At 42.8% G+C, this 27,173-nt stretch overlaps 1 protein-coding gene across 1 annotated transcript in view; it reads left to right on the top strand.

Moving 5' to 3' along the window:
- Positions 1 to 27,173, top strand: part of TRIM8 (tripartite motif containing 8) — a 123,251-nt gene that overhangs the window by 76,704 nt on the left and 19,374 nt on the right. The window contains exons 2-4 of the mRNA XM_068257551.1: positions 5,110 to 5,205; positions 17,892 to 18,125; positions 21,718 to 21,749. Coding sequence (XP_068113652.1) covers positions 5,110 to 5,205; positions 17,892 to 18,125; positions 21,718 to 21,749 — 362 coding nt within the window. The remainder of the gene's footprint in view (positions 1 to 5,109; positions 5,206 to 17,891; positions 18,126 to 21,717; positions 21,750 to 27,173) is intronic.

Raw genomic sequence — 27,173 nt, 5'->3', positions numbered from 1 at the left:
TCATTGCCTAAAATAATCTTTCATGATTGTTTTGGATGAAGATCTGGTGCAAGTATAGGTGCCCCCTTTTCCATGACCCCCAAAGTCAGGCTCTTCTCAACTGACTGCCTTTGCATTTCCTGCTGCAAGTTAAGCCTGAATGGATAGGTGCACAGCTGGAGCAGGCACTGCTGCCCAAAAGATTTTTTTGAACTTGAAAAAAATCAGTTCCAAAGGTAGCTCTTTACGATTGCTTCCTATTCTTCAGCCAACGTGGTCATTTTGTGCCGTCTCTGCTGAGAATCTAGTGCGTGTACAACATTCCCATGATGCCGCTCAGCAGTCTGCCATGGTGAATCACTAAACAGTAATCATTTATGAAAGACTTGTATTAGCCTTATGCTCTGACATTAATCATTAAATATCTATTCAGTTTTTTTAGATTAAATTCCTAGTTTTTTAGGCTTTTTGCTGGTTGATGCATTTCCAGTTAGGGCTTTGTGGGGTTAAATTTTTATTTTAGTCTAAATTAAGCTTTTATGTTTGCCTCTGTGCCAGAACCGCGGCTGCTCTTTCCATCAGCGAAACCCGTCTCCAAGCAGGAATAATTTACTGTTGTTAATAATCTCTTCAAAATCTGAATTTTGTGACATTTATTTTTGCCTCCTCCCCCTCCCCAGCTCCTTGGGCTATTTATTTTAGCTGGGCCTCGCTGTGCCTGGAAGCAGTGACATCCGGTGCAGCCAGAAGCTTGGATGGAGATTATTGCTGGGATTTGTGTCACCGATCTCCTCAGAATCTGCTGTGGGCACAGAGCTGTGACAGACTCTGGCTGCAGCTGGAGTGGAGACTGAACGATGGCTGCGGCCTACATTTTATTTTGTTACTCTAGCACTCTAAGCCAAATTAAATGGAATCTAATGAAAGTAGAGATGTCAGGCAATGTCACAGGCTTATACTAAATCCACACAGCGCGCCAAAGCGATAGACTGATATTGGCTTCAGTGCTTACATCGTTCACGTACAGGGCAATAAATCATGTAACCGGGCAATAGCCTGGAGCAACCAGTCAGTATCCTAATATCATTTAAAGCTGAAGACTGATTGGTTGCTGTGATCACATGTTCCACTTTGGCATTCTTTGCACCTGTCTTGATAAATCTGCTCCTCATGCACAAAATATTATACATATTAGTGAATAAAACCTTATGAGAGCTCGCAGCGTGTGAGACTGTGACCATATTGTGGTGTTTATTAATGGAGAGGGCATACAATGAAAACAGGATGTTATGCTGTGTGAGGCAATCTAAATGAATCATTGGAGAGTCCTGAATAACTTAACGCTATGATTTATCAGCAATGTGACAGGGCCACATTATCCCTTTCTATGCAGCCGAAATGCAGGAAGAGAGAAAAATCAATTATATTTAATGATACCCATTCACACCAATGCGCTGTGTTTTGTTGCTCTGAAAAATAGTCCTGCCTGGTGAATTTTGGTACTGTGGGGTTTTTTTTTCTAGTCAAATAAATATAAAACGCAATGCGTGGCAATAATTTTACTGTGTGGTGGCACAAAGCACCTGAATTCATGCATTCTTATTGGTGCAGGATATACAGCTCAGGAATTTATACAGAGACACAAAAACCTGTTGGTTTACTTATACTTAAGTGTAGTTAAAATAGGCTCTGGCATAATTGCATTATTGATTTTCGCCCCTTTTTATATTACTAGTACGTCACCCCAGTATGTTCAGAGTATGATGAGTTGCTTCTCCACACTTATATTGATATTATGCTAGCACTTAAAGGACAACGCAGGCAAAAAAAAAAGTAAGCAGTTAAAATCTGACAGAACCCACAGTTCTTGGACTAGCGCATCTCCTCATGGGGGATTCTCAGGGTTTTCTTTGTTTTCAAAAGCAAGATAGTATGCAAATGAGTAGGGAGGCTGGCTGGTTTAACTATTTTGGCAGTTAATCTTCTGTTTAGGAAATGCTTTTGAAAGCAAAGAAAAACAGAGAGAATCCCCCATGAAGAGACAGACTAGTCAAAAACCTGTCGGTCCTGTCAGATTTTAACTACTTACTTTTTTTGCTGGAGTGGTGCGTTAATGACATGACTTGGGTAACAAAAGTAACTATTGTTTCTCTTTAAGCTTACGGCAGTTAGACCAAGTTTTAATTAGTACTTGAATAAGTAACAACCTCTGGTCATATCCTCTGTACTGACTTAGTTATATGACGGTCCCTCCCAAGAAGTCACGTAGGATGCTTGCAGGCGTGTTTAATGGCCAGACGTCAGCGTGGCAGACTCCAGGGAATGTGTATGTGTGCCTAGACCACACCCACTCATTAATATATGATTCACTGTGGAAAAGGTTCTTTGATATGACACATAACTGGAACTGAGCTCAGTAATGGTACTCAGAGTGGCATCACATGTACCGTGCAGCTGCAGATGTCATTACTTTATACACAGGAGGTTCAGTAAACCGTTGCTGTCACATGAACCGTCCGTTAAGTCATTCTGCTTGCACATAACACAGCTGCTTGCCTGTGTGTCAGGAAATAGTGTGTAATGGTATCTATACACATGAGATTGCAGACGCACAGTCTGCCCATCTCCAGCTAGATAGACATCAGTCTCGTGTCTGAGCTTTTTCTGCAGATCTTGTTAGCAGGAGAAGCAATCTAACTGGTTAGACAACATTATCTGGTAGCTGTCCTGAATCCTCATGATCAGCCAGTACTAACTTTGCCTTTTTTCAGCTCCCTCCGTATTTAAAGAGAAACCCTGACCAAGAATGGAATTTCATCCCAATCAGTAGCTGATACCCACGTTCCCATGAGAAATCTATTCCTTTTCACAGACGGATCATAAGGGGGCTCTGTATGGCTGATATTGTGGTGAAACCCCTCCCACAGTGTGATGTCAGGACCATGGTCAGTCAGTCAGTTTCCTGTCTGTGAACCTTATTGCATTGTGGGAAATAACAGCGGTTTACAGCTGGGTCCAACTGCCAAAAAAGCAAGCAGCATCTCCTTCCACTGACATCTCTGGCCAGCAGTAAAAATGTCACCATGTGGTAAATGTTAGAATGCAAATCAGGGAGAGGAAAGATTTTACAATGAGAAAAAAACACAGTCTAAATCATTTATACATAATGAAGTACTTCTTTATTACATTATTTTCACTGGAGTTCCTCTTTAAAGAGAGTCCGGGGTGGGCTCAACAAATTAAAAAAAAGTAGGCTACCTGATCCGGGCTGAGCAGGTCAGGTAGCTGAAGCTAGGCTGAGCAGATTAGGCTGAACCTGGGCTGAGCGGATCAGGTAGCTGAGCCTGGGCTGAGCGGATCGGGCTGAACGTGGGCTGAGCGGATCAGGTAGCTGCAAAAAAACGCCGCTCCTGTGGGCCTGGCATGCCCAGGGGAGAGAGCTACCCAGTGGCAGCTCAGGACACCCTGTAAGAACGCCCCTGGCGGGCGTTTTAAACAGGGAATTCCTCTCCCCTCTGTTTACCTCTGAGTGTCGCTAAACTCGGGGGGCTATAGCATGGGGGTGGGCAGAGAGCGGTGGTTGGGGGACACAGAACCATATCATTAGGCAGAGAACATGGCTCTGTGTCCCTTTCCTTTTAAACAATACTAGTTGCCTGGCAGCCCTGCTGGTCTGTTTGGCTTTAGGAATGTCTGAATCACACTAGAAACAAGCATGCAGAAAATCTTGTCAGATCTGACAATAATGTGAAAAATATCTAATATGCTGCATGCTTGTTCATAGCTAAAGCTTGTCTATAGCTAAAAGTATTAGGCAGAGGATCAGCAGGATAGCCAGGCAACTGGTATTGCTTAAAAGTAAATAAATATGGCAGCCTCCATATTCCTCTCATTAGTTGTCCTTTAAGCCCTGTACACATACTAAATGAAACTCGGGCGAGGGGAGGCAATAACTACCACCTTTGCCAATAGTCCAGTGTGTGTACAGCAGCCCTCGGTAAGCAATTAGGCTAAGGGACGGCAGAGGGTATTGTTCTTTGCACCCACCATGCCACCTGGTGACCTCATTTCCTCACCACTCCATCTTGACCCCCTCCCCCCCCCCCCCCACACACATATGCAGCAAGTCGCGTCTGTACAGTATTGGTCCTGCAGTGTCACCCGAGGGAATCGAGTTCCGATCCCAGCCGAGCAACATGCCTCCTACATCCTTGGCTGCTAGTAGCTGATTTTCTGCAAAAAAAAAGAGACTATTATTGACTTGTATATCTTTTTGGCTTATACGTATAGCGGACCACACACAGACTTATTTTCCAGGTTAATGCAGCTGGAACAAATGTGTTGGTATTTAGACCTTGAATACCATGAACAGTTTGTGTAGGTAAGCGTCCATACTACATAAAAGTGGTAAAATTGGGCAATCAAAATTGGATGTGTGTACACACCCTAAGGCCTTTTGTGAGGCTTACATTCTTGTCTGTAACATGGGTTAGGGCCTGTTTCCACTGCACGCAGATTGGATGCAGAATGGATGCAAAAAAACTGACTCCAAGGAATGCCTATAGGAAAATCTGCATCAGAAAAATTGCGTTTAGTGGAAACAGGCCCATAGGCATTCATTGGATTCAGTTTTTCTGCATCCATTCTGCACCCAATCTGCATGTAGTGGAAACAGGCCCTTAGTGAGTTTTCGCTACCAGATGATCAGTTAGTGTTGTCCCCCCCCCCCCCCCATATTGTATTGTACCGTACTGTTTTTACAGTAATGCTATTTTGGTGAATGGCTTGTCCTATACTTGTGATGAATGTTATGAGTAACCATATCATGGTAGTTTTGTTTCACACCCACAGGTAACATATCTATAGCCAGAAGATTTGCAGTGGGTGGTTGGATTGTGTCATAACGGCTTTTGTGACTGTTAGCCTTCATCTAACAGGTCGGCTTGTAATGTGAAAGCCACAAAATCGCATATAGCTTGTAATGTGACTAAAATACCCTTCATGTGATAAAACCTAAGGTGGCTGAGAGTGTTATGATTGTAACGTATTTGTGTCTCAGTGAGAATAATGAGTAATTGTTGGATGCCTGGGCTTCTTCTTGGCTAATTTCACCTCTTTTCTGAATTGCAGAAAATGCTGATGAAACAGCAGGACCGCCTGGAGGAGCGCGAACAAGACATTGAAGACCAGCTGTATAAACTGGAATCTGACAAGAGACTAGTAGAGGTTGGTGCAGCTTTAAAGTGCACATAGAAAATGGCCACGTAGGGCTTTAACTAAACAGCACATGATTGTTCTGAGTATGAGCAACATAAAGATAAAGATTCACTAATATTGTTACTCCTGTGTGGATATAGTTAACTAAAACAGAAAGAAAAACGCATATTAAAACCTAAAATTCAAGAAATTTACAGTACTGAAAAGTATCAGTTAAAGGACCTCTGCAGCAAAAAAGTAAGCAGATAAAAATCTGACAGAACTGACTGGTTTTGGACTAGTCCATCTTCTCATGGGGGGTTTTCAGAAGCATTTCTTGAACAGCAGTTGCTAAGTTTAACTGTCAAAATAGTGAGTAGGGAGGATGGCTGGTATCTTATTGCAGAGTGCAAATGTTATTTTAAACAGAACATGAAAAATTATCTCCCAGAAGAAAACCCGAGAATAGGTGAATTGGATTCTGCCATAGTGTCAAATACGTTATTAATAATGGTGTTCCCCTGCTCATACCCCTCTCTGATCAGAACCTATGGCTCTTCCCCTTAGGCTCCTCTGCCCTGTGCTTCATGTGATTGTTATCAAATGATCCACAGGATTAAAATCTGCAATCCAATTACAGTGCTGACCTGAGACAGGATCTGTATGAAGACATTTTCCATCATAAAAAACAAAATATCACAACTGCCGGTGGTCTGTTAGCTAGAATTCTACATATAAGGCAAATATCTAAGAGGTCTCCGCCCAAAAAAACCCTGTTAATTTTTGACCTGAGTGTAGGGGGGGGGGCACCTTTGCTAATGGATCATTCCAAAGCAGCTAAAATTTACACAAAGTAAAGCAGAGCTTTTCGCTCTGTTTTTTAACATGAAAAACAGGAAAATGCTTACGCAGCTATTAAATAAGGCTTGGACATTATTTGTACATTGTAGTTTTATAACACTTGGTTATTGATAGTTGTTCTTTAACTCACATTTCATCTTTCTTGGCTGTTTTGGCTATAATTTAAGGAGTTTGTCAATAGTTTTCATATGTTGGAACTGACTCTATCATACATATAGATTTTGGTTATTACTTATAGATGCTATTGCTGATAGTCCCGTAGAGTTTTCTATGAAGGCTTTACATTACTCCCCATATAAATGTTGCCATTATGGTGGGGTGTTCTGTACAGGTTCTTACCTACATTGGGTGGCATAGTGGATTTCACTCTTTCCTTATCTCAGCCAGGGCCCTGTTAACATGTATTGTGGATATTCTTCCCATGTTTGCATGGGTTTCCTCTGAGCACCCTGGTTTCCTCACATTTTTTAAAAACCTACTTGATAATTTAATTGGTTCGCCAAATATTGGCCTTAAAGTATGTACACATGGTTCATTACAGTTGCCTGCAGGGATTGGTAGCTGTTCTGTCCTAGTTTATGTAGCGGCATCATAACTACCAGCTTACCTCCAGTAAGAGATGAGAAAGAAACAGGGGTGTAGCAATAGCCATAGCAGTCATAGCAGCTGCTATGGGGACCTGGAGCACAAGGGGCCCAGAGGTGGTACTTAATGTATTCACCATTAACTTTCTTGTGTTCCTCCACTCCTCTGACTTTGTCTCAGTGCACATGAACTATGTGCAGTGTAGATTGCATGAGGACGAGGATGACCTCATTGTGGTGGGAGGGTCGAGTACTTGATAATTTGCATGCAAGCTATTGTGGAAAGTTGGAAACTAACATCCTCCAGTGGTAGTCAGGTGCATCGCATTTGAATGCAGGGTATGTACTTTGTCTAAAAGGAGTCCTTGCACACTTCGTTCTGGTAGTCATATAGATGCAGTCTGCCCTAAGTAGCGCTGTATATTGGCCGATATGGACATAAATTGCCCAATTAACTCACATCCTCTGGCCCCATGAAATTTTGCTATTGGACCCCATCCCCATGATCACTAGCTATGCCCCTGGAAAAAACACTCAAATGTGTTTATAAAAACCTGCTGACATGAATTCTTTCCATGCGGATGCCAAGCCCAGACAGAAGAGTACGTTCAGTATGTATTGTAGTAAATATGTGGTCACCTTTACATGTCCGCATATAACTGTGTTCTGTAAGGAATGTCCATCCTTTTTCTTCCTGTGTCAGTGGTTTGCTTTTATCCTTTCTTCTTTTTTTTTTATCTTCCATCACGTTCATCTGTAATTGACAGTCAGCCATTAGAGCACCAGCCCATTATCTGTGAGAGCAGAAGTAGGGTGTCAGCAGATTTGCTATGTAAATGAATGTGAGTTGGGGAAAAAGCAATTAATCTGAGCCATCGCTGGTTCAATGAGGTGAAAGGAATAGGCCAATGGGCCAACACTTAACATGGCTTGAGCCCGGGCCACGGAATGTAATGTGTTATCTGGGTTCTGTCTTCTAGTTATCCATTAACTATTGCAGATCCGGGAGGGGGGAGATTGGCTGCACTGTATCCTGTTATGAAAAACTTATGGGAGCAGAAATCACTTATTAAGGCCCGGACTCACCCAGAGGCCTCTTGCACACTACATGCGATTCCGATATTTTTCCACAATCCGATTTTTTTATCCCGATGAAAATAAAAGTACTGTATGCTGCTACGATTTTAATCGGAATCAAAAATCGGATTGTATAAAAAAATTGGAATCGCATGTAGTGTGCAAGAGGCAAAAGATGGATAGGGGAACACCGTCACGCGACTGCACGCGATGGGTGTGAACGAAAGTTCAAACGGTCAGGGCACTTTGCACGGGAGATCTTAAAGATTCAATCTCGATTCAGCGCGCATTGCAAAACGTCATTCATAGAATCATGTAAACATATCCACATGACAAAATCGTGGAAACAAGTGTTCGTTCACGCAGAAAATCACTGGTTACAGGAAAAATCGTGATGTGGGTACGTAGGTTTATTTTTGCTACTACACTTCACTACCATAGATACAGTCTGACCCACAGGACAGAAATGAAAAAAACCTTACAGTGTTGGCAAAATCTTTCCAACAGAAAGGATACAGAATCAGAGTCATCAACATTCGCAACCAAAAGGGAAAATCTCTTGGGATACAAAGTAAACAAATAAGCAAATAATCGGTAAATACTGCTGACACCAGCAGTGCTGAGTGGAGCCACCAATCGTAGTGCTCTGTTTGGAGCCACAGGTCAAAGTAAGAAGGGTACTACTGCTAGTGCTGGGAATGGATGCTAGCAGCTTTCATAGGGGAGGGAGTTTTAATGGGGTTCATGAGAGCACCTCTGTCAGCCGCAAGTAGTAATAACAAAGGGGAGTGACTGCAGTCTGTAGAGATAGAGAACAAGTGATTGGGGGAGTTGGGGGCACTGGGGTGCACTTGTTAAGGCTTCACATGCTTGTGCCTTCTTAGCCGAGGCGGCCAGTTGGGGCCGTCTCTGCCAACAACCTAGCATGAGTACAGCCTCCCCGATGGGTCACTGAAAGACGAGGTGCCAGATCATCTCAGCTGAACGCATTGTTCTACTCCTTGTCCCACCTTCCAGAAAGTGTGCTGTTATGTGCAGCGCCATTGTCCTTCCTCCCCCTTCCATAGTGACAACCCTGCAGACAACAGTCATAGTGTGTATATGCTCCTTTAGTCTCGGAGTCTGATCAAGCAAATCAGTGATGGCTGGGGGCAGGATGGGGCACATGTTGGCGTCCCAACCTTGGATGCTGGAGGACCTTGTCTTGGCCATATGAGAAAGAGAAACTCAAAGCTCCACAGTTACCAGAAGCAGAAAGCAGCTGCCTCATAAACACAACTTAAAGTGTGCCTGAGGCAAACCTAAAATCAAAAATACCTAAGAAAGAGAAAGCCTCTGGATCCCATGTGGTCCTCCGGACGACCATTACCGCTTGTGTATTCCCCAAAGAAATCCCTAAAGAAATCCGACAAGAGAATTCAGATCCAGGCTGAGCTTCAATTTATACATGACCCCGGTCATACCGCACCTGCGCGAGGGTCTCAATGGGTGAGGAGGACAGGATCCAGAGCATTCCTCTTCTTAGGTAAGCATCTATTTTATAACCCAAGGTTCATCTCGGGTTCACTTTAACTACACAGGAGTACATCAGTGGTAGTTGGACCACCAGAGTAGTGCTTTTTAATCATTTTGATTACTTGTATTGTTTTACAGAGCACGTAAAAGCCACCATAGAGGCCGAAGTGATTCTAGCATTCTGCTGTATGATAGAGTAATTTTGCTTAGTAATATCCGTTACACTTCTGTTTAATCTTGGATTCATTTGTAGAGCTAAACTTCCCATTATACTCTCTAACCACACAGCACAAAAGCCATTCATCTAATATGACCACTTTATGGTGCTTGCTCATAATTTCATTAATTAGATTTCTGGAAATCAGAAACATGTTCTCATTTTAATAGGATATTCGGTGACTTATTATGAACTTACCAGCGTCCCCGTATAACCACAACATGAAAACCTGGAGAGAAAAAGAAAGCCCAGATACAGAAATGGACATTAGTAATTACTTTTGCCTTAGGGGCCATTGTTATTAAGAAACTGCTACCAACTTAAATAATTAAAGGCCTCCCCCAGAGCTATTCATCTACTTTTAGGGTAAAGTTGATGTCTGGTCTCAGCTAGAAAAAAAAAATCCCTCCCCTGCCCCTGGGCCATTACTGGCCAGTGTTTTAATTAAAAATGTTCCTGATGTAGTATTTAAGGTCATGTGACCACTCCAGCACTGCCTTTATTAAAACCCAAGGCTGGAATGGGCAGTAGATGGCGGAGATGGGAGTTCCTTTCAGCCTGGCCAGGGGATCATTTCCAAAATGAAATTCTATCTCTGTTCAAGATTGCTATAACCTATATCAGCAGCACATAAGTAATTTCATAATTCAGTGTTATTACAAATTAGCCTTACATTTCAATATGGAGGATGCTGGATGCGTCTTAAAGTGCCTAGGTGCTCAAACAGCAATGTATTTTTGAGCAAATAGCCTGTACTATTTATTGCTGTGTATCAAGTATGGATATTTTTAGTATTACAGACTCCCCTCTTCCTGCATGTGTAATTAGTTAAACACAGCAGGCTGCATTGCAATTCTGGAAGAGTATCACACCTACACTAATCAGAATACTTACTGTGCAGACAGGAAGAGGGAACTATGCATGTGGCTGTCTCTGCAGATACAAGCAAGGTAAACATTTGAAATGATTTATGAAAATCCCTTGTGATATGTAAATCTGAACTGAGCGGATTACTTTTTTTTTTATCAACAAGGGTGAAATTTCCCTTTAAAATGACACTGAAGCGAGAACAAACTTATTGTATAATGAATTGTATGTGTAGTATGGGTAAGTCATAGAACATTAGTAGCAAAGAAAAGAGTCTCATATTTTTATTTTTAGTTACCGGTATATGGCTTTTTATTGATAGCATTGCATAATTCTGTCATATTTGCAATTGCAAACCACACTCTGTATCTTAAACTATGAAACAGAGCAGAGCCAGTGTCCCTTTGAACTCCCCTACAGTAAAACCTTATCTGAAGATGTGTCTCACTGTATATGTTTATGTATAACTGCTTCAGAATATAGGACTGTCTGCAACCCAACATCTTAAGGGAATACTGTAAGGGGGGTAGGGGGAATAAGAGTTGAACTTACCTGGGGCTTCTAATGGTCCCCCACAGATGTCCTGTGCCTGCGCAGCCACTCACCGATGCTCCGGCCCCGCCTCCGGGTTCACTTCCAGAATTTGCAACTATAATGCCGCAAACCGCTGCGCCTGCGTGACCGCATCCTCGCTCCCCCTGACGTAACCGGGAGCGTACTGGGCAGGTGCCGACCGAACTGCATCTGTTCAGTACACTCCCGATGACGTCAGCGGGAGCGAGGATGCGGTCACGCAGGCGCAGTGGTTTGTGGCATTTAAGTCACAAATTCTGGAAGTGTACTGGCGGTGGGGACTGGAGAATCGGTGAGTGGCTGCGTGGGCACAGGACGTCTGCAGGGGACCGTTAGAAGCCCCAGGTAACATCAACTCTTTTTCCCCCTGCCCCCCTTACAGTACTCCTTTAAGTTTCTTAACTCTTCTTGTACTGGTAACCAAATGTGACTCATAGCTTTGCTAATAATGTTCTATTTCTTAGCTGTACTACACATACAATTCATTATATCATAAGTTTATTTTCACTTCAGATTCCCTTTAAGTCTTTATGCATCTGCACATTATATAGATCCATTTACTAGAAGTTGATTGGAACTCTGCTATACTGGTGACTGCATGCCAGTCCTCTCCATTACTGTCCCATGACGTATTGATGTCTTTACAAGGAATGTAAATTAGAGTAACCTTCTGCAGGAGTGGCTGTAATCATTTGTTGGTGGAGTGCTGCGAAGGTTCCTGATTGGAAATGAGTCATTTGACTGTAATTACCGCAGATCCATATGAAATTTGGAGTAGGTCAGCTTTAAGCTTGGCATACACTTTTATAGATATAGACTTTTATAGATCTGACATTGATCATTTACCACCTTGCCCAGCATTAGACACATTAGGTATAGTGGCTAGCATGGTTTAATTACAGTGCTAGAGGTTTGCATCTTGGCCAGAACATTATCTGCATGGGGTTTGTGTGTTCCTTACGTTGGCACGGATTTCCTACAGGTACTCCAGTTTCTTCCTACATCCTAAAAACATACAGATAGGTTCCAAAATTGGCCTTAGCCTATGATAGGGACATAGACTACAGTGGGGACATTGGCTATAGAAGGGACATTTGCTATGGTAGGCCCATAGACTAGGGTAGGAACATAGGCTAATGTACAGACATAGGCTATTGTAAGGATATAGACTATGGAAGGAACATAGGCTATGATAGGGACACAGGCTATGTTAGAGACATAGACTACGGTACAGACATAGGCTATGGAAGGGGCATAGACAATGGTAGGGACATAGGCTATGGTAGAGAAATAGACTATGGTAGGGACATTGGCTATGGTAGGGATATAGGTTATAGTAGGGACATTGGCTATGGCAGAGAAATAGACTATGGTCTGGACATTGGCTGTGGTCAGGATTTAGTCTATGGTAGCTACATAAGCTGTGGTAGGGATATGGACTATGATAAGGATAAGATTGTTAGCTCCATTGAGTGACAGTTATTGAAATTATTATGTACATGGTATGGCGGAAGATGTCAGCGCTATATACATATGCAATAATATGGGCGGGATGGTAGCATAGCGTAGAGCAATCCCTGGTTCACATCTAGGCCTGGGCACTATGTATGTATGTCCTCCCTGTGTTTGCAGGGTTCACATCCTAAAACATACTAATAAGTTAATTGTTCCCCTATCCAAAATGGCCCTGCATTATAGTAAGGCAGACTATGGGATATAATGTTAACCCCTCTCAGGTACAGGTAGTGACATGATGATGACCTCTGTAAAGCGCTGTGGAAGATGTTAGCTTTATAAACAGTAAACACAAACTAATAATGCTGCATATGACTGATTTACCACGATAGAGCAATGGAAGTTGTACAGGTCCAGATATGAATTCTAGAAGCAAACAGCAACACCACAAGTCACCATTGGTAGCTTTTAATCACAAACCAGAGTTTTCCATACCCAGCAAGGTCTAACCACCAGCCCTGAAAAATTCAGGTATTCATAATTTACAACAACATATGGGCTTCACCTATACGGAAGTCTCCCCTTTACTTGCTCATTGAAAGTGAGTATAGGCATATCAATGTTCTGGACTGTCCTCAATCAGGTGCCCTGTTGGAAATTAATTAATACAAATCTCACATAGGAATATACTTCTCCCCTTTCTGAATTTTCAGGATGACTTGGCAAATTTAAAATGTGGATAAGAACAACATAGAATTACTAATAATGCTCTTAACTGAATTCATATTTGAAACATATTGATTGCTTTTCCAAAACGACTTGGGTGGCAGAAATCTAGAGCTACCTACAAATATCAGATGTCTACAGTCACACTGCAAAAAAAAACCTAATCCTGCTACACAGTGGTCAGATCTGAGGCCAGTCCTCATGTGGACATTGGCTCTTGAATCTCATCTTTTGTCCCTGAATTTTTTTCTGTTCCTGCCAGGTTGTGCTTGTTGGTCACACATGCTGTCCAATATTTACTATCACGTTTGATCGCTAAACAACTGATCAAACATTCAGTGATTAGCTGTGAGAGTTTAGAGACCACAATGGACATTCAAAGAGAAAGAAACAGGAAAGGCTGAGGGACAAATATAGTGTAATATAGCTATGCAATTCTCTTATATTCAGCATCTGAGAGGGAAGTCACAAACCCAGTTTGTTCCTTGGCAACCACTATGAAGGCAGAGGAGATTGCCCTCATAGATTATGTTGGTTCCTCTTGTAAGGTGGTTGTGCTAATTTATGTAAAAACATAAAAATACCAACCTTTCAACTGATTTGCACCACTGATAAGGAAATACTAGGAATTGTACTAAAATAAATAAAATAATTTTAAAATGGAGGCAGGTGTAGGAGCTTCCCTCCAAAGAATGACTTCACTTCACCTGTTTGCCAAAAACAAGTATTGCAAAGCAACAAAACATGTTTTGTGAACAAAGCCTACTTCATTACGATAGGTCATAAAACTGTGCCACCAGTGATCAAACTAAAAGCAAAAGCCTCTTTACCTCAGTTATTGGTTGTTTCTTACTAGTTTTCAAAAGAATTCACTCCTCCCTTCCCCACAACAACAGTACACATTGCTCAGGTATACCTGAGTGATGTCTTTGTAGAGTGTCCATTCCCTGCAGTGGGTCTATCAGACTAGAGCTGTTATGCTACAAGTACAGGCTTTAGCGCTTTGTACACACATATGAGGACTGTCACCCAGGAGAGAATAGGACTTGATCCCTCAGACAACAGTGCAGGGCCGAGGCTGCACAGACACATCGCTAGCCTTCAGGAGAACAATGCCCTTGACCAGTGCTCCGCCGACTTGATCCGCAAGGTGGATTGCTTTTCAAGGGGGATAGGGCGGCTGCTGTACACAAGCTAGAATTTCAACAGAGGTGGTTGTTATTGGTCACCTTGAAAGAGTTTAATCTAGCATGAGTACTGTACCTGAGGCAAACCTCAGGTCAAAAAAACGGATACTTACCTAAGAGGATGGAAGTCTCTGGATCTTGCCATTCGAGGACCCCCAAAAGAAATCCAACAATAGCTTGCACAAGTATGGCCGCGCCTGTGCAGAAAGCAGACGCCGCTCTTGCACAAGCAGCTCCACGCTACTTCACAGGCATGGCCATATTTGTGCATAAAGAAGAACATGGTTCCTATTTCCATGTGGATCCCAGGACAATGGTGGTGGTCTGGAACATGGGAAGCCTCTGAGGATCCAGTCTTCCCTCTACTTAGACAAATATAAAAACTGTGTGAGGAGTCATAGTTTAGTTTTCATTTGCCTTTAGAGAGGGTGAATTGGGACATTATTTTTTGTAAAATGTAAAGATTAAATTAAGGATTTGTGTTTTTAAAGACAGTGGGCAGTGACTGTCATAAAGAATGAGGTTCCTCTTTTAGCCTTCATGACTTAAAGTGGAACTGAACTCATGAACAGGACAAATTCACCCTGGTTGTGTTTAGCGTATATAGCCTGTCTAATTCCTCCTCAGCTTCAAGTAATCACAATTGTAATTTAATTTCTGAGCTGTGTCAGCACAGAAATTCGGCAGTCCTCAGCAGCCTCAGCTAATTTGTAAACACAGGCTGTTAACCCTTTTTCTGCTTCCATGAAAGCAGGGAGTAGACACACTAGATATTTAATGCAGGAGTTCTGTGGGCTGCAACAAATAAATGTTTTTCTATAAAGTGTATTATGCTATTGCTTATCTTTTAGAGCAGAGAAAAGTTCTGAGTTCAGGTCCGCTTTTAAGGAACTTGTGTCTCTCTTCTCCAAGGAGTAGCATATGCTGGCCTAGATTTCAGCGATATAACCAGAAAGTTTACTTTTACTATTGATTTCATTGAATTCTTTTATATTGTGCAAACACAGCTTCCCTGCACTGCGAAACACTAAACCATTCACATCAGTCACGTTCTAGCTACAGGTCTGTGTGGTCTGCAGGCCCATGCATTATGTGTAATCTCCATGAAATTAAATATTCATTAAAGTCCTCCTTGCATACATAAAAAAGAAATATGTTAATGTAACAAGGGAACGCAGCCAGCCTAGGTCTGGGCCAGAGCAGCCTCCTCACAATTCCAGGCCTAGTTGGAAATGTTTATCTAGCAGAAGAAGGCTGCTGTGTAACAAAATGGACCTCTTATTTGTGCTGCATGAGGCTTGCTGTGGAGCCCAGCATAACTTTATTGCACGAAGGGATTTTGCACACAACAGGTGTTGCGCTGGCATGTGTATGGATAAAGCAGGCCTCATCTACACACACAGATGGTGTGACAGACTGCACTGTGTCACTCATCCCATCTCTGTTTAAAGGACAGAGTACTAATCTGGGTGACTGCATCGTATGAGCACCAGCTCAGTGGCCTGAAATATTAATCCAAGCAAGCTGTATCATTCTTCCTTTTCTTTTCTTTTTTAAGGCTTCCTTACTGTTATATCTTCAAATATTTGTGTTATCCTAGTTAAAGAGTAACTTTATTATGTTTAAGCATTAAAAGATTAACTACATTTTAGTACAAAATCTATAAAACGTCGTCGCTACGCAATCCGTTTGGTAACTGCATTTCAATTGTTCAGATTCTGCCTATGCCTGCTGTAGCTTTGTAGTAAACTTGCTGGAAACCACGACAACAGTATAAGTCTTGGTAAAAAGGCTTCCCAGAATTGTTTTTCCTGTGTCAGCAGGAAGTCAAATTTCATGCATCCCTTTGTCTCCCATTGTTTTGTAGCTTAACTGCAATGACACATTCTTTACTTAAGGAAGAGGGATTCCGGGTCCTTGGGTATGCATTGGCATCCTGGGAATGTGAACACGCCAGTGCGAGTAATCACGACAATCTCAATAGCCGGTGTCAGCAATGTTAATGCACTGTGAGAAAATATGTTTAATTAAAACAACCCTGAAGCAATCCCAGGGTATAGAAACAGAGCATGAGATGAAAAACTCCATAACCTCAGAATACCTACAGTGAAAACCACAGGTTTAAACTGAGATCAGGGTGAGAAAATATTCAGTGAAGGTTTCCATTACATTGAAGGCATACCTAAGCTGTCTCCTTCACTAAACATGTGAACGTGTCTATCAGGTTCCTGATACAGGTCCCCTGGTTTAGCCAGACCCCCTTCCATTGCACCTCTCTGCCTGCCAATAGTGGCTCCAGCTAAAGCCGGTTGAACAGAAGCTGAAGGAGTGGCGCATGTTCTCTCCACTCCCTGTATGTCCACGTTCCTACCCAGCTATGTACAGCAGCCGCGGCTGGGAACGTTCTAGGCATGCGCACTTCAGAAGTGCCACTCGTGCAGGGAGTGTGGAGTAGGACAGAGCCTGCAGGCTCCTTTGGCTTCTGTTCGACTAGCTTCAGTCAGAGCCATGACCGGGGGTTGGGGTCAGTTCTTGTATTCTTTAACAACTTCATGCCATGGGTTAAAGGGTTCAAATGCACATGTGCACGCATTGTTTTGCCATGGCCTGATAATAGTATCACTTAGAACAGTTGGTGCGCTTATACCAAAGAGGCTCATACACATGTTCAACTTTTCCGCACAATCAACCCAATGACATGACCGACCTCATGACCTAGCGTTTGTAAGACTGTATTTTCTGCGAACCAATTAAATGACCAACTCATTTGCATACTTCACACGCAAGCGAATGACGGACTGCACGATATGGCCGCATTCAAAACAAGTACAAATCGTTCAAATGACTTGTACACACACGGGCTATTGTACAATATCAGCCCAACAGTCCTGTGAGTCAAACTGCCTGTTACCAGTCGCTCGTCTAGTCGTTTGTTGCACATTCACATGGCCAGCTACTGTCCAACAGACCAAGTTTGGACAATAGCTGGGTGGAAAAAGTGCACGTGTGTATGAGCCTTTATCCTGTGGATGGGCAGGCTTTGTTCACAAGAGCATGCACCTTGTAGGACGGGTAAGCACATTTTGGGTACAGTGATTGACAGTGTTAATTAAGACTACTGCATTTGGGAGAAAGCTCGTAGATCACTGATACTATGTGTTTTAGCTATTATATAACTTGTGTAAATTGCATCTGCTATGAGAGAAACGTGGAAGCTGCATTTGATGATTTCTTTGGAAAATTCTAATTTTCTGGCATAAATACTGATAAGCTAACCAGTTTTAGGCCAGACAGTCTGGAAATGTGTTCAGGTGGAAGGTGCCTAGATTATCTGCTTAGAGTGTAGTGCTTACACACACACACACACACACACACACACACACACACACACACACACACACACACACACACACACACACACACACACACACACACACACACACACACACACTTGCCCAACCTATGCTTTACATCTAATTGAATCCACAGCTGTGTGCCTTGTGTTCATCCTCTACACCCCCCCCCCCCCCCACCACCACCACCACCACCGCAGAGCAGAACCATTATTTCAGGTAACGCAAATTTTGTGTCTGTACATATCTTGCCAGCCTTGCAGCATTACTGATGATGGTCCTGTTATGCTGTCTTCTGCAGGAAAAGGTTAACCAGCTGAAGGATGAAGTCCGACAGCAGTATGAGAGATTGCACCAGATTCTGGATGAAGATATGAGGAAGACCATGGATATCTTGGATAAGGCTCAGGCCAAGTTCTGCAACGAGAATGCAGCCCAGGTTCTGCAACTGAATGAACGTATGCAAGAAGCCAAAAAGCTACTGAGCTCTGTGCAGGTCATGTTTGACAAGACAGAGGACATTAACTTCATGAAGGTATGTGTTTGTCCCTCTCATGTTCCACTCTTGAGTGGGTATTTAAATACTTCACAAGTGCATGCGATTATTGAAGTAGACAATATGTACTTCCGTGTAATAATTGCTGAAGTTATAGGATGTCTAATTAATTTATAGAGAACCAGAACCACCTGGACTTTGTTACGGGCTTAAATAAGCCCAGAATTCGCTACTGATAAAACATTATACAGTGTAGTGCAGTTTTGAAGTAGTCTAGTGCCGTCTGGCATTCAATAAAAACCTGTCTTCCTATTTTCTTCTTTTCCAAACTCGGCGTACTTAAAGTAAACCTGAGATGAACTGATGCAATGGATTTTTACTTACCTGGGGATTCCTCCAGCCGCCTGTAGTCCATCAGCTCCCTTGCTGTGCTTGGTTGAAGGTCACTGCTCACCTGCTGTTCCGGGCTGAACCTCTTCCATTGTGCTTCAATGGCTGTGGGCGTTCTTAAGAACTGCGCATGCGCAGAACACTCCAGACCACACCATGTGGGTGCGCACTTCTGTGACCGCACATGCACAGTAGCCTACAACTGAGCCGATTTCATGGAGCTGACAGCGGCACAACCAATGAGACCAATAGGATGGTGAGCAAGCTGAGGGATCACAGAGGGCTGGAGGAAGCCCCAGGTAACTAAAAATCCTTTGCATCAGTTCATCTCAGGTACTCTTTAAAGTATTATTCCCAACCAATACATTCTCAGCGTCATCACGGCTTCATCTTATGTTGGGTATTCATTTGCATAATGTTTTGGTTGTCTTTCACATGTATCACCTTTCCTTTATTAATTGGAAAAATGGAAAAAGAACCAACCCTGCTTAACAGAAAAACTAAAACAATAAAAGCCCTTTCAGTTTCTAGTTATTCTACCTCTCTTTGGCCCAAAATAAAGCTATGTACTCACCTTGCGATGCAGGGAGATGGATCCAGCGGCGAGCACTCCCCCAATCCATCTCCTTCCATCTTCCGCTCGGTGCGTATGTGCAACGTCACACGAGGGGCGTGAATGAGACTTCAAGCGATCGCGGTACTTTGCGTGGGAGTTGTCTGGGATCATGATGACACTAAGTGACATTCGCATGATCATGCGCTTGTACCTACGTCGCAAGATCACATAAGCGACTGTTTGTTACTCAAAGAATCGCCGGTCGGCAGGAAAATGTTCGGGAAAATTGCATGGTAGGTACACATCTCAAGTGTGTCTCTCTTCTGCAAGAGAAACACAGTCACCCTCAGATCACAGTGTAGTTAGTGCTGGAAGCAGCTACGTGCATTTTTGTGTTATCTCCGGAGTGTCACCTTTAGGTTCAGAAGACACAGAGCAGGAAATGGAATAGGATTTACTGCAGCTGTCACAATCATTCATGTAACTGCACTCTTTCTTTAATTTACTACAGGGTGTAGTTGTTTCTGCTCTTCACCACACATCAAAGTAAAATTTGCTGAAAGTGGGAGGGAGGGGAGGGATGTGTAAACAGGAGTTGTGCATGCACTCTTCCTGTTGGCATATTCATATCACAAAGCTCCAGGGAAAATGAAAGCAGATATGTTTAACCATTTCAGTTACTTTGTGTTATGTGTGACTGTAATTCTGTTTCTAAAACCAAATATGTTGATGTCCATATTCCACCCAATGTCCTGAAGGTTGCCTTATAAGTGTTGCTTCTCAATTATGTAGAGGCAAAACTGCTTTTGTTTTTTAAGAAGGCAGAATTGTACTTTGATGTAGGCAGCAGTGAACAGTGACCTTTTACATGTACTTTGTGATATGTGCTTTGCCATAGGAGTCTGGTCACCCATATAGCAATGCATATCAAGTCCCTCTCTAAGCCTTGGCCCTTTTCAAGTGTTTAGGACCCCTGTTGAGGACCACAAGGCAGCTCTGTCTTGCTACTGGCAATTTGCAAGCCATAAGTCCGCTTTTATGATGTATAACTGTGGGGTTTTAGTGATCCCATTGATATGCACTAGTGTGGCCATTAAAGGGTATTAAGTACTTCAGTGAAATGCCATTTATAGTCTAGTGTTGTGCAAAGCGCTCTCAGTTCTTATTGTCCCTGTTATTTCCCTCAGGGGGAGGAGTTGCACTGTTTTTTCTCTCCTCCATTCCCAAGTATATTAAAGCAATTCTGTTGCGGTTTGCCTGCACTAAACCCAGCATCGTAGGCAATTGCCACAAACAAGCCTCTGCCAAGTCCCGGCGTTTGGCTGTACTTCTTAGTTCTGAGAAACAGCTCAGAAAACCTCTCCCTTCCAGCCACACCCTATGCCATGCCTCTTTCCACCTGTGTCACTTGCTCTCCTGGCAATCTTGGCACCTGGCTCTGAAGTAATACTGAGGCCAGACAGATATCAGATGGAGAGGCAGGACATCAGTTAGCAATTTGTCAGAGGTAGAAAGGCTGTTTAGTGTGTGGCTTGACTAATAGATTATAACATAGTGACCCTCTATAGTGTCACTAGTTTGACACTAACTTGATGGACTAGTGACAGGGTTCTTTCAGATGGAGACCTTCAGGTGTCTACTGTTCTACCTTTATTTGTAATTGCATTTAGCTGCCACACAGTGTATTTTAAATATTGGCCATCTGTTTTGGTCCGTAGACTTTATGGAGTCCTGACTCCATGTTAGGATGCTTTTGTGGCACATACTATGCAAGAAGCCATTCAGAATATACAATTTTCACTTTGTCAATAGTTTAACTAATCTAGTCTAAGGACAGGTGTAGTTTAAAACATCAGTAAAGGATTAATTACATCCCAAAAGAAAGATGTATTTACTGTTTTAATGTCTACATAGATCTGCATACCTTCCGATTCCTTGACAACTAATTACATTTGGGTAGGGGGATGAAGCTAAAGAAGGAGGGGGAGGGGATAGTATAAATTAAAGTAAAATTGCAAGAATGAATGGGTAAACTTATTTCAGCTTGCTTACCTTGTTTTGCTCTTATAAAACACAGCCATTCTCATAGGTCCTAATAGAAGCGGCCACATAAGTATGCAAAGGTGCTGAAGATGAGTAGCTCACTGCAGCTGTTGCTCATGCTTTAAGATAGGAAGGTCTGAGTAGTCAAAGAAAGTACAGATTCCAGGCTTGCAAAGAAGTGCAGTTTAAGTTTACTGAGTCTATTGGAAGTTCATAGCTATCGGTTTCATATATATTATTATTAAAATGGAAATATGATATTAATAACGTGAAATTACAAAATGACTTGTATACCAGTAATATGGCATTGCTCCTTTTTTAAACTACATTTTCACTTGCAGATTTCATATTGACATTTTGATTTGCATATCTAGTTACCCGAGTTCCATGTTGGTAATCAGTATCACCCACACAGCCAAATGAGGGCATTACAATACCCCTTGGGATTCTCTTTAGTGCAGCATATATACAGGAAAGAAATTGATAATGATACCTCCATTACTGCTTTATTGGAAAAGGGAACACAAATAACAATACTGTATATTAGTACTGCTTTTTATTAGATTAATAGAGCAGGAGTAAGACCCTGCTGCATTGCACCATCCTTCTGTAACCTGACCGGCTGTCTCTTTATTTTTTCAGAATACCAAGTCTGTGAAAATCCTGATGGACAGGTAAGATTAGCTTGTGCAATCAGTGTTGCTGTGTGCTGAGCGTGCTGGTTTATGTGTGTTTCTTGGGTAGATTGTGGTGTTTATTCTCTGTGATTGAGGACAGTGGGTGAGGGCAGGAGGTCTAGGGTAGAGAATGCATTTCCCAGGCAATATCCGGGGTTATGCTGCTAGAACGATGCTGAGCTCATTCATGGCCATCTTGTGCTGCTCTGCATAAGTACTGCACCTCCATACAGGAATTGGAGATGACATCTGAATATTAAGGCTTAGTCTGATGTGGAACATTTTTCTGATTCAATGGACTGATCATCCCTTAAGATTTGACTGTATGAGAGAGGTGTGAGCAAAATACAATAGAGTCTCGGTTATACGGCACCTCCGGGGATTTGCTGATGCCTTATAAGTGAGCTTTCCAGGTGCTTGAGACTCAATGTTAAAAATAGGTTTAGATACTACAGTGCTATACCCCACATTATATACATATAAACTCAGTAGAAATGTTAAAATACAGTAATTAAAAGTCTATTAACACAAAGTGTCCTGGCTTCTGCCCTGCTGATGGCAAAGTGGCCTCTGTCCTGCCCAATGGCCTGTGTCCCGGTGGCCTCTTCTGGTGGGCATTGTCCTGTCTGGTGGCCTCTGCAAAGAGCCCAGGTGCGAGCAGTCTGCAGCTTACAGGCAAGATGCCTGCAACAATTGAGCAAAACTGAAACCAGGGCCTCGATTACTTTGTGTAGCTGCGGATGGTGGCGGCCTGGCGCGGAAATAAAATAAGAATAAAGTTTCCCCAAGGCTTCAGTGTGGTGAGTAGAGGAGGGGGAGCTGCCAGGACACGCAGGGAAGAACGCTGAGCGCTCACAGCCTGTCACATCTGTGTGAACTACGAGTAATGTACTTCCGGCGTTTTGTGCTGGTTGCTTGAGACCGCCGGATAGTTGAGTTTCGGATAACCAGGACTGTACTATAAAGGGAATGGTTTGTTGATGATTACCACTACTCAAAGCACATATAGAGGTGATCTTTACCGCTACATCACCAGTAAAGAGCTAATGCAACAACTGAAGGAGGGCCCCATGTGGGACCCTCAGGTCCAGGGGTCCTAGTGCAGTGACAACCTCTGCATGCCCTATTGTTTCACCACTGCGGCTAACACAACCTGCACAGAGTTTGTATGATTAACCCTGTTTTTTATGGGTTTCCTCCAGGTAAGCTGGTATCCTCCCACATCAACAAAACATACAGGCCATGGTCAAGGCCAAATTTATACTTTTTCTGCCCCTAGACCAACTTTCTTTTGGCTCCCCTTCCATGTGCCACAGTGATTGTCCCATTCCACATGCAACTTTGCTCCATATTTGAAGCCTCCCATTTTCCATGTTCTGTGCCCTCTCTTCTATGTCTATTACCTGATTTATAAAAGATGTGATCACCTTAATGCACACCAGAGGTGAGAGGAATATGGAGGCTGTCATATGTATTTCCTTTTAAAAATGCACATTGCATGGCTGTCCTGCTGATCCTCTGCTTCTAATAGATTTATCCATAGACCCTGAACAAGCATGCAGATTAGCCGCATACTTGATTCAGGGTTGTGATTCAGACACTACTGCAACCAAAGATCAGCCAGTCAAGCAGCTAGAATTGATTAAAAGAATATAAATATGGCAACCACCATATGCCTCTCACTTCAGGAAGAAGCATGTACATTAATAAGTGCAAAAGAGCTCTTAAGGCGGATCCGAGATGAAAAACTGACTATAACAACTAACTTGTTTATATATCTTATCTAAAGTTCAGATAGTTTACACAGCAAATCTAGCTGCAAACAGCCTCAAAAGTTTATGATGTATTCCTGTGATACAATGAGGGCAGCCATGTTCTGTTTGTCACATTGTCACAGGCTGAGGGCTGGAGATGCTATCAGCTTGCCTGTGTGTAATGTGACAAATTTAGTCCCCTCTCCTCCTCCCTCCTCCCCTCTGCCTCTGAAATCTCTGGCTAGTAACCTCCTCCTCCTCCTGCCCAGACTGAGCTCCCATAAGCCCTTGCTACAGTGCCAAGACTCTGAAAAAGCTGTGGGCAAGGCTTATTTAGTTTATAGGGAATTGGAGTATTAAAACAAAAAAAAAGTATTTGGCTTGAGGAATGCCCTATAAACTATATGAAAGAAACACAATTATGCAATGAGTAAAAGTTTATCTCGGATCCACTTTAATGTTACACTTTGTGTTAGAGCTGCAAGGGTTAGCAGTTGTCAGCAGCAACTTACCCGCTCGCCTGTAATTCGCTAGAAGTCTGAAACTCCAGCCCCTTCCATTGGCAATGCTGCCGCGGTCATTTTTGCCTGAAGTGTTCCACAGCTCTGTGGTCACCCCCACCTGCTTTCCTGTGGCCCGCCCCCAGCTCAGCAGCTGCCTAATAGGCCACAGCCTGCCAATCTGGGGACAGGCTGAGGTAATACAGGTGTGGTGGGTACAGAGTTTGGAACACTTTAGAAAAAAAAAAGCCATGGCAGCTTTTTCTAAAGTTTGCATAGTTTCAGACCTCTACAGATTTATAGACGGGTAAGTTATTGCCACTGAAAACCGCTGATTGTTGTTTTCACTTCTTTTTTCCAGGTAGGCGGTACCATTGCACTTTGTGCCTCATTGGCTGAGCAGCATCAGGCTCCGCAATGTCTTTATATTACCTTTCTTTATTTAATGGATACCTGAGCTGAACTGAAGTGGTGAAATTTAGGCCATTTACAGGTGTAGGCATGTGAGCTGGTACTTACCTATGTTTCTGATCACTCCTGAGAGGCTCCACTTCTCCCTGGTAGCAGTTATGACATTAGTAATCTTTGACCCAGAGGTACTAGCTTTAACCCAGATTTTGCAGTTCCAACCTCTGTGTCCGCTGTCACCTTTCTCCCATGATATCCTCTCCTGCAGGCTGTGTGCCTCCTCACATGAACTATGGTATGTGACGTGCATGTGCCACTACTAGAGAGAAACTGAGCCTCCTGGGAGTGATCAGAAACATGGGTAATGCTGGGAGTGATCAGAAACATGGGTAATGCTCAGCACACAGGAACACACCTATATATGGCCTCACCACTACTATAAGCTCGGTATCCTCCATGCCCCTTTTACACTGTAGCGGTGCAATTGATTGATGATTGCACTGCAATAGCCAAGACAATTTGCACTCCATGTTATAGCTGAAGTTCGACCAAATCAATGAAGCTTACTTTGCATTGAAAGTATGCATCACTCCTGGGTTACTGTGCATTATGTACTGCAATTTGCAGTACATAATGCACAGTGCCTCAACAGGGCATGCCGCACCGCTATCACTACTTTTGTGATGGGATGTAGTTTTGGGTGTCGTGATGGACCACGTGTAGTGTAAAAGGGGCCTTTAAAGTGAACCCAAGCTGAGAGGTATATGGAGGCTGCCATATTTATTTCCTTTTAAACAATATCAGTTGCCTGGCAGCATGCTTTTTCAGGGTCTATGGCTGAAAGTTATAGAGGCAGAGGATCAGCAGGGAAGCCAGGAAACTAGTATTGCTTAGAAGGAAATAAATATGAGAGCCTCCATATAACTCAAACCTTGGGTTCACTTTAGGGTTAAGCTAGCTCCCAGGTCCCATTGCACACTGTGTCTTTTAGCCCCATATTTAGCAGGTGCAGCCTGGTTTCAGAGCGCTTCCATTCTACTGTTCATGCAATGATCACTTGAATCTCTTTTTGCTTAGTCTGCAGGTAAGCTAGCTCCCAGGTCACACTGCATACTTGTTCCCAAAATATTGGGTAAGTCTTGTGAGTTTAGGGTGGGGATATGAGACAGCTAACATGTGTATATGTGGAACTGATGTCTCTGTTGCATTCAGTTTGCAGCTCCTGTGTATTTGCACATTGTGCAAGCAGTTGCACAAGATGTGACCCTAAATTGGCTGAGAAGCCCTTTCCTGCAACCCCATGCAAGCCAGGTTCTTGTAAAGTGTAGATGTCAACAGATCCTATGTTATTCATAGTATCCTTTCACACATGTCAGTTTGCAACGGATCCGTTCACACATGTCAGCAGAACGCAAAGTTCTTACCTGCAATTTTTCCACACAAGCTTATGCGATTTCCATAGAAACTTATGGAGAATTGGACCTGCTTTCTGACTCCAGTGGGCCACCAGAGTGGATACTGCACTGCCTGTTCCAGTTGGCCATTAAAGATTCGCCGTTGGGGATTTGACCAAGCCCAAATGATTGCTACTTTTATACTGGATTACCACTTTGCTTTATATAGGCCTCCTTTAGGCATCCCACCGCAACGCTCGGCTAAAGTATAAAACCGACCTAACACTAACCCACAGAGCTCATATATACTATATCATTGCCGAGCCCTGGTCCTATCCCCTAACACTAACCTATAGAGTTCAACTATATTATTATAGATATCCGGAGCTCAGCTGTAAAGTAGTCAAGTCCCAGCTCCACTTAGCCGACAGCCCACATTTGGCTATACTGTAGAAGAGAACAAGTTACTGAATAGCCAAACTGTGGTGCTCAGCTATATAATAGCTGATCGCTGGACTCCCGAATAAGCACCCAGCGTCTCATAGAAGTGGTATATGGCACCACCCACAACAGCTGACAGACAGGGTGCCAAATTCGATGGATCCGGTACCCATTTGCCACTTCCTACTGTCAAATGACAAGTTAGCAATGGAAAGAGAGAACTAAGAAGTACGTGCACTTCCAGTCTGCTTCCCTGTGCCGCTCTGCAATATGGCATGATGTGGACATTACAGCTTACAATGAAAGCATTAGTATATATCATATCATGCAAATAAGGTGACATTTCAAGCTCCCTAATACACAAATATTTTTCCATGAGCTATCACACGTTTTACCTCCTTCCCACCTTATCTCTATAATACATTTAACAAGCAAATCTAACATCTAACAAGCAAAAAAGGGTACTAATAATTTAGGTGAGAAACATAAATTGGAGACAAGTTATTTTGAGTGTATTTTTGCCTGCTGGATGTGAAGAGGCACTGAAAAGTGATTGTGTCCATTAATATTAAAGAACATAGCAAGATTACCTTAAAGGGACATTGCACTTTTGTTAAGTAAAGGTCAGTTCTTTCAGTTCAGCTGTTATATTGCAAACATTTAATACAAACATTACTTCAAATTACTTCCGCTTGGTAACTTTGGGTTGCAGGGGTGGTGGTGCTGGAAGTTGTGTATTTAATGTGTACCCCGGGAGCATGCTAACAAAAAAGATAGATACTTACCTGCGAAGAGGTAAGCTTCTGGTTCTTCCAGAGGTTTCCCATGTCCTACTTGCCCCCACCATTGCCGCATGCGGACCTCCAAATCATATCCAACAAGACCTTGTTGAATATATTATTGTGTCTGTTACTGTGGCTCTAC

This window comes from Hyperolius riggenbachi, chromosome 10 (genome assembly GCF_040937935.1).
Source record: "Hyperolius riggenbachi isolate aHypRig1 chromosome 10, aHypRig1.pri, whole genome shotgun sequence".
NCBI lineage: Eukaryota > Metazoa > Chordata > Amphibia > Anura > Hyperoliidae > Hyperolius > Hyperolius riggenbachi.
The sequence above is the reverse complement of the archived record's forward strand: the minus strand, read 5'-3'. Positions and strand labels throughout refer to the sequence as shown.